Below are 7,840 nucleotides of genomic sequence, written 5' to 3' on the forward strand. Positions count from 1 at the left end.
ACAGGTGGCTATCGTTAGAGTACTCCAGCATTTAAATGTGAAAAATTTTTGGTGTCTCGTACCATCGCTCGTTACCGTAATACTGGTAGCGTAGCCCGACGTCATGGAAGAGGGCGGAAGAAAACAGCAACATCAGCCAAAATGGTTTGAAAAGTAAAGAAGCGACTTGATCGAAACCCGGGTAGCAGTAACCGAAAAATGCACGTGAACTGAACATATCGCAATATTTCATTAGGCAAATATTGAAAAATGAGCTCGGGGTAAAGCCAACAATTCCAACAAGTAAAAAAGCTGTAAGTTCGGTCGGGCCGAAATTTTAATACTCTCCACCATTTGGTACAAATTTGGCAATTTCCAAAAAAAAAAAAAAAAAACAAGTAAAATAGTATCAGTCGGTTTTGCCGACAGATGTATACCCCCAGCCTTGAGTTATGAACGTGACAGATTTGGACTATATCGACTACTTCTTGTACTTTATATGAGGTATGTGCACCTTTTCGGAAAATAAAAATATGCGTCAGGTAACAGATATAGCGAACCGAATTATTCCATTTTCACACTTCATCTAATACAGATAAAATACATCATTAAAGTCTGAATAGAATCGGATGTTAATTTTGCGTTTTATGAGCTTCATGGATACTCAGAATTTTGACCTTTTGTGGGGGAGGTACCAGAAGGAGTGGACCGATATACCATATACCATCTTCATACCAGATCTTGAGTTATTAGAAATAATGGGACGTGTGTAATATGAAGAGAACCGGATGTTTATTTCGGATTCTTTGCGCGTTTTGATTGTTCAAAACTTGTGTGGGAGGTACCAGAACAAACGGTTAAGAGCTTGATGAATATTCAAAATTTTGACCTTTTGTGGGGGAGGTACTTGATGGAGTGGACCTATATTATCCATTTTTATTCATGATGGAATTCAAGCGTGATAGTGTGATTTCTTTATATTTGGCTGGAAAACCACAGGTGGCTATCGTTAGAGCACTCCAGCATTTGAATGTGAATAAATCTTTTGTGTCTCGCTCGTTACCGTAATAATGGTAGCGTAGCCCGACGTCAAGGAAGAGGGCGGAAGAAAACAGCAACATCAGCCTAAATGGTTTGAAAAGTAAAAAAGCGACTTGATCGAAACCCGCGTCGCAGTGACCAAAAAATGGCACGTGAGCTGAACATATCGTAATATTCCATTCGGCTAATATTGAAAAATGAGCTCGGGGTAAAGCCAATAATTCCAACAAGTAAAAAAGCAGTAAGTTCGGTCGGGCCGAAATTTTAATACCCCCCACCATTTGGTACAAATTTGGCAATTTCCAAAAAAAAAAAAAGAAAAATAAATAAAATAAAATTCGTGAAAAATTCTGTTAAAATCTTAAAAATACCGAATGCCTATACGATGACCTGGACCTGCATAGGCAACTTTTGTCATAAAATCTGTTTATGATGTAGCTAAAATAATCAAATTACCGCATATAGGAGGTACCGTTATATGGGGGCTATACGAAGACGTGGACCAGCACAGACAATTTTCTAGCATGGGCTGCACTATCCATTACGAACTTCACATGCGAAATTTGAAACAATCCCGGTAAATAATGTCGCTAAAATCATCAAAATACCGAATATCGGGGGTACGGTATATGGGGGCTATACGAAGACGTGGACGTACATGGTCCATTTTCTGTTTTACGCTGCAGTATCTATTACGAATTTTAAATACCAAATTTGAAACTATTCCGGTGAATAATGTCGCTAAAATCATCAAAATACCGAATATCGGGGGGTACCGTTGTATGGGAGCTATACGAAGACGTGGGACTGCATAGACAATTTTCTGTCTTAGGCTGTAGTATCCATTTCGAACTTCAAATGTCAAATTTGAAACAATTCCGTTGAATAATGTCGCTAAAATCATCAAAATACCGAATATCGGGAGGTACCGTTATATGGGGGCTATATGATAACTTGGACCTACATGGCCCATTTACGAACTTAACTGGCAAAATATACATGTGTGCAAAATTTTAGCCTTCTATCTCAATTTGTTCGAAAGATAGCGTGATAACAACAGACAGATAGATGTACTGACACACAGACAGACAGACGGACGTATTAGAATTTTACGCTGATCAAGAATATATATACTTTGTTGGGTTTGACATGAGTATTTCGAGGAGTTACAAACAGAATGACAAAATTAATATACCCTCCATAGTATGGTGGAGGGTATAAAAAGTGCAAAAGCTTACAACGCAACCGAAAGAAAATAGACTGAAAAGAACTAAAGAGGTGCTTCGCTTGGCCGAAAGTTGTGAACAGCCGAATTTGGTTTTCTCCGCTGAGAAAATATTCGTTGTTCAGCAGTTTGTAAACAAACAAAATGATCGTGTTTACTTGCCAAAGAGGTCAGCTGAAAATGTGCACCTTCGGTTGGCCACGAGAACTCAAGCGCCAGCCATGGTGATGGTGTGGGCCGCCATAACAGCCCATGGTCGCTCTCCACTCGTATTAATCAATTGTGGCATCAGAATAAATGCCGAATATTATCGCGAAAATATTCTGCAGGGTGTATTAAAGCGTTTGGCACGCAAACATTTCGGGCGTAGACCTTACACATTCCAACAGCACCATCGCACTCAGCACGCGCTACCCAAGTATGGTTACAATATGAGGTTCCTCGCTTCATTTCGATCGCACAATGGCCACCAAAATCTCCGAATACAATCCATTGGACTATTGTGATTGGAGGATTTTAGAAAGCTATATATGCACTAAAAAAACTGTCGATCGCCTCAAGCAAGCCCTTCGCCGAGATTGGACCAAAATACCGTAGAGCAACATTCAAATAACGTGTGACGGTTTCATTGTTTTTTTTTAAGGCCATAATTCGTGTCAAAAGTGACCAATTGACTTTGTGAATTTTATTATACCTTACAACACTTTGTGTTGGGGGTATTATAAGTTTGATTGGGCCAAAAATTATGTAACACCTCAAAATATTGGTTTCCCACCTAGGAAAGTATATATGGATCTTCCCATCTCGCCGAGATGAGTCGATCTAGCTATATATGTCCGTCCGTCCGACTATCCGTCTGTCCATGTTAATTTGTAATCAAGCTACAGGTCGCAAATATTAACCGATCCTCACGAAATTGAATACGGAGATGGGGTTATAGTCAGAATAGAACCCTATTGTTTTTGGGGATGATCGCAATATATTTTGGAGTTAAAATGGACCAAATGGACCTGATTTTGCAGTTGCTCTATAGGCCACAAATATAAACCAATCGACGCGAAAATTTACATGGATTTAGAGTTTAGGAGTGGGCAGAAACCTACCAAATAGACCCTAACTTTTACGTAAGAAAATAGGAAAATGTCCACTAAACCGCAAATATTTTCAATCCCAGACAAATTATTACTACATTAAAAGATCACTTCTGATCATTACAGTGATGCTAATAGCCAAGAAATCGAATATATAGCAAATTAATTACAATATTTATATTAAATAATTTATCTTATTTATTCTGCTTATAAATCAAGAACCGCTGGGCCGATTTTCAAAATTCCCATCAATTCGGAATTGTCTGAAAACTAAACTGAAAAATGCCAGAAAACGATAAAAATTAAGAAAATCGCGGAAAAATATACCAATAGAAAAGTGAATATATTTTGTCGATTTTTTTTTTTTTCAATTTTTGTCATATTTTTTATCGCATGCGATTTTTTGAATTTGACTTACAATTTTGAATTGTAATTTCTCTAAATTTTTACGCCTCCCGTTTTGAGGGTATTATATGCATATCGCAATTATCGTCCGATCCTCACGAAATATTGCATGAGGTAGGGTTAGTGTAAGAATTAAAGCCTATTGTTCTTAAGATGTATATTTAGGGGTGCAAATGGACTAAAAAATTTAATTATTTTTAATTTTGTAGTCGCTCTATAGGCCACAATTGAAAACTAATCGACACGGAATTTTGCATCAGAAGAGAGTTAAGGACAAGGAAGAAGTCTAGCATTTTGGATGACCATTGGATTATATTTAGCTGTAAAGTAGACCACAACTTTCGTGTGAAATTGTTTTGAATACTTAACAACACTACGGAGTGCGTAAATATTGACTAAAATCTCCGGGTCAAAAAGAATAAGGGTAACCTCTGGGCGGGGCTTTTTGACATTATTTCAAAACCGAAATCTTCCAAAATGGATTTGGGTATAAGGGGGCTTCGAACATATTGTAGTGTTGTAGGGTATCACTTGGTCCGTCCCGCACGTCTATAACCATTGCTTACTTGTTTTCTATTACAAAATTTATAATAGTTCCATCTATCTTGTGAATTCAACAGATTGAAATAATCTAAACGATATAGAACACTTTATACCTACCAAACACTTAGGCAGGGTATTTGAAACCATCAATTGTAGATATGCAGCCAAAGCCAAACCTAACAAAAGATTTGAATATTAAAGCAACGTCAATTTTTTTTAGATTCCCTATGTTCATTTTGTTGGCTAGTGTACTGCTATAATGACTAATAAATTTTCAAGAAGTCAAATAATAGATAAAAATAATGATTTTATTTTGCGCTCGGATAACTTACAAATATAAATAATTGATCTTCCTATTTTAGTTCAAATTTTTAGTCACCAAAATGCAGACCGCACAAGAATATATTTTAGGAATTATATTAATATTCACTGTAATAAAGTTTGGTTTCTCAAGTCCGACATGGTATAGTGGGAATAATGGAAAGCGGTATCTCGTCGAACTTGATACAAAGGTATGATTTCTAGTTAAGTTTTGAAAAAAAATTAAGGAAATACATTGTTTCTTATAGCTAAATTGGCTGCAGGCCAACAGCCAATGTAAACGACGAGGATTACAGCTATTGGAAATCGACAGCAGTGACAAAAATTCACAAATTAAGGATATTTTACGTAAAATATGGGGTAAGGAGGGAAGTTTTAAAATAACAATCAATGGTGTCAAATAAAAACAAGATAAACTAGTTTCAAAAAAATATTCTAAAAATTGACTCTGAATTCTAAAGGCTTATTATTTCAAAACCACTTTCATTTGCAAAAAATTTAAAATTTATAAAAGGTTTATTCGGTTTAAAAAATTTACAAGAAGTTTTACTCGAGATTGAATTTATTTCTTCACCACATTTGAGACCTAACCCCTTTTTTCCCTCACAGGTGGATCCAAAGACATTTGGTTAGGTTATCACGATGGCCTCAGCTCATCAACCGATAGTCATCGTCCCTTTTACTCCTTATCCACGGGTGTACAAATCACCTACAGCGATTGGTACAATCGTGAAAGCTCTACTCCCGAAGAGCAAACGCATTGTGTTCAGCTTTCAAATGACCATAATTTGCAATGGTTAACAGTCGATTGTTCCCGGAAGAATTCATTTATATGTGAAGAATCGAAAAACAACCAAGATTCGGATAATAAACGTAAAACTATATTCGAGGCCAACCGAAAAATTTCCAATGAATTTACAAATTTGCAAAATTCCATGCGACAAGTTAATGAGAATATACGCCATGATACATTTTCGGCATTGAACACCCATTTGAAATCTACCAATGATATAATTACCGATGTAAAGTCATCAATTGAGGCTATCCTGAAAAAGAAACCATTTGTGCTTGCACTATTGGCAGATTCGATTAAGACTTTTAATACTTTGGTGGTGGAAAAGGAAGCAGCCTTGGCTAAGGTGGCCGAGGACACGCAGTCAACCATTTTGAAGTCAAACTCTCAGGGTCAAAATAAAATAAATGAATTAACCTCCAAGTTTGCAAATTCCCTCACCAGCAACACAAATGAAATCAATCGACTATTGGGTTCTTAGTTTTGTTAAAAACTTTAAAATTTGCTTCTATTTTAATTTGTTAAAAATAAAAAATAAATTGAATTTTTTATGTGGCATTTTATTCAAAAAATAATAATTCATTACGAATAAATAAACCTTTTTTTCGGAATATATGTGAAGTATATCAAACCAATTATACAGTTTTTTAACTACCTGTTACGGCTCTAGAATAGTCATAATTTGGAATCAGAAGGAACTAATATTTGGGTGGTATACCCAGCTCTGAATCGATTCCCATTAAATTCAATCATGTCATTTGTACCTCACGGAACAAAATAACATTGCTATAGAGTGCATGATATGATATAGTTAAACGAGTAAAAAAACAGTAAATTCGACTGGGCCAAATTTTGAATACCCTCCACCATATGGAACGAATTTGGATGTTTTCAAAAAATTAAAATCTGTTAAAAATGCTGTTAAAATCATAAAAATACCAAATACAGCCGTTATATTGGGGTCTATACAAAGACGTGGACCTGCATTGACAACTTCTGTCATAAGCCATAACAATATTCAAATGCGTAACTAGAAACCAGTAAAGAAAGTCTTAAAGTCGGTCGGGGTCGACTGTATGATACCCTACACCACTTTGCTAATTTAGTAGAGCTCCGCATAACAATTAAAAGTTTTTATGGGAGAATTCACTCATACACGCTATGATTATAATTGTAATTTAAAGTTCAAAAGACTAAATATGCCGAAGCATTTGTATCTTTTAAATTCGGACTTGTATTACCCATTTTGTGCACAATTAATTTGAAATCGGATAAAGATATATATGGGAGCTATATCCAAAATGGAACCGATCTCGATAAAATTTGGCAAAGATATTTCTGAGCTGTATTTGATATATTTCCTTGAATATCGTTGTTACGGAGTGCATATTACGGCTGTGGGTAACAAATATGACAAATCGGATGAACAATATATATGGGAGCTATAGCTATATCTGAACCGATCTTCACCACATTTGGCATATTAGCTTCTAGAATCAATTCGGTCGTAAGTGCCAAATTTCATCCAATTTGGGCAAATATTAGAAGTTTGGTGCACAATCAAAAGTAAATCGGACGAAGTTATATATGGGAGATATATCCAAATCTGAACAGATCTCGATAAAATTTAGCAAAGGTATTTCTGAGCTGCATTTGATATATTTCCCCAAATATTGTTGTTACAGAGTGCATATTACTGCTGCGGAGGACAAAAATAACAAATCGGACGAACAATATATATTGGAGCTATAGCTATATCTGAACCGATTTCGATTAAATTTTGCATACTTATTTTCAGGCCTAATTTGGTTGCATAGGGTTCGTCCTTGGGCCAAACAAATGTTGTTCGCAAAATTTCATCTCAATCGGATAATAAATGCGACATGCATTTTGTTCACAAGAATACATGGACAGACGGACTGACATCAACTCAGAAAGTGATTCTATGCAGATTATCAAAAGGAACTATGGGTCGTTTCCTTTTGCCTGTTACAAACAAATGCACAAAGAAATAATACCCTGACCGCCTTGTGGTGTAGGGTATAAAAACTGGCGAATAATGTAGCTAAAATCATCAAAATACCGTATATAGGGAGACACCGTTATATCGGGGCTATACGAAGGCCTGAAGCTGCATAGATAATTTTCTGTCGTAGGCTGACCATTTCGGTGAATATGGAACTTCAGGGGAACCGTTGCATGTGGGCTATACGAAATCGTATATATATACATTTATATATATACATTTATATATATACACCTATATATATACATTTATCTTCCAGGGAGTAAAGTGTTTAGAAAGAACTTCTAGTATGGAGTTTTAGACAATTCCACTGAAAAATGTTGCTAAAATCATCAAAATACCGAACACAGCGAGGTATCATTATATGGGGGATATACGATATCGTGGAACGATATAGGCATCCTTGTATTTCCGGG

General features: G+C 35.9%; 1 protein-coding gene across 1 annotated transcript; it reads left to right on the plus strand.

Annotated features, from left to right (window-relative positions):
• The first annotated feature begins 4,637 nt into the window (after positions 1 to 4,637).
• LOC109613281 (lectin subunit alpha) lies at positions 4,638 to 5,947 on the plus strand. The gene is made up of 3 exons (XM_059120792.1): positions 4,638 to 4,796; positions 4,854 to 4,965; positions 5,215 to 5,947. The coding sequence occupies exons 1-3, from the start codon at positions 4,668 to 4,670 to the stop codon at positions 5,877 to 5,879; spliced, it is 906 nt and encodes a 301-aa protein (XP_058976775.1). The 5' UTR covers positions 4,638 to 4,667; the 3' UTR covers positions 5,880 to 5,947.
• The last annotated feature ends 1,893 nt before the right edge of the window (positions 5,948 to 7,840 follow it).

This window comes from Musca domestica, unplaced genomic scaffold (genome assembly GCF_030504385.1).
Source record: "Musca domestica strain aabys unplaced genomic scaffold, Musca_domestica.polishedcontigs.V.1.1 178, whole genome shotgun sequence".
Lineage (NCBI taxonomy): Eukaryota > Metazoa > Arthropoda > Insecta > Diptera > Muscidae > Musca > Musca domestica.

Bases quoted from the DNA above. Each gene is read 5' to 3' on its own strand.
- LOC109613281 (XM_059120792.1), top strand. From the start codon at position 4,668: ATGCAGACCGCACAAGAATATATTTTAGGAATTATATTAATATTCACT. The intron at 4,797-4,853 runs GTATGATTTCTA...TGTTTCTTATAG, and splicing joins TCGTCGAACTTGATACAAAG to CTAAATTGGCTGCAGGCCAA. The intron at 4,966-5,214 runs GTAAGGAGGGAA...TTTCCCTCACAG, and splicing joins TATTTTACGTAAAATATGGG to GTGGATCCAAAGACATTTGG.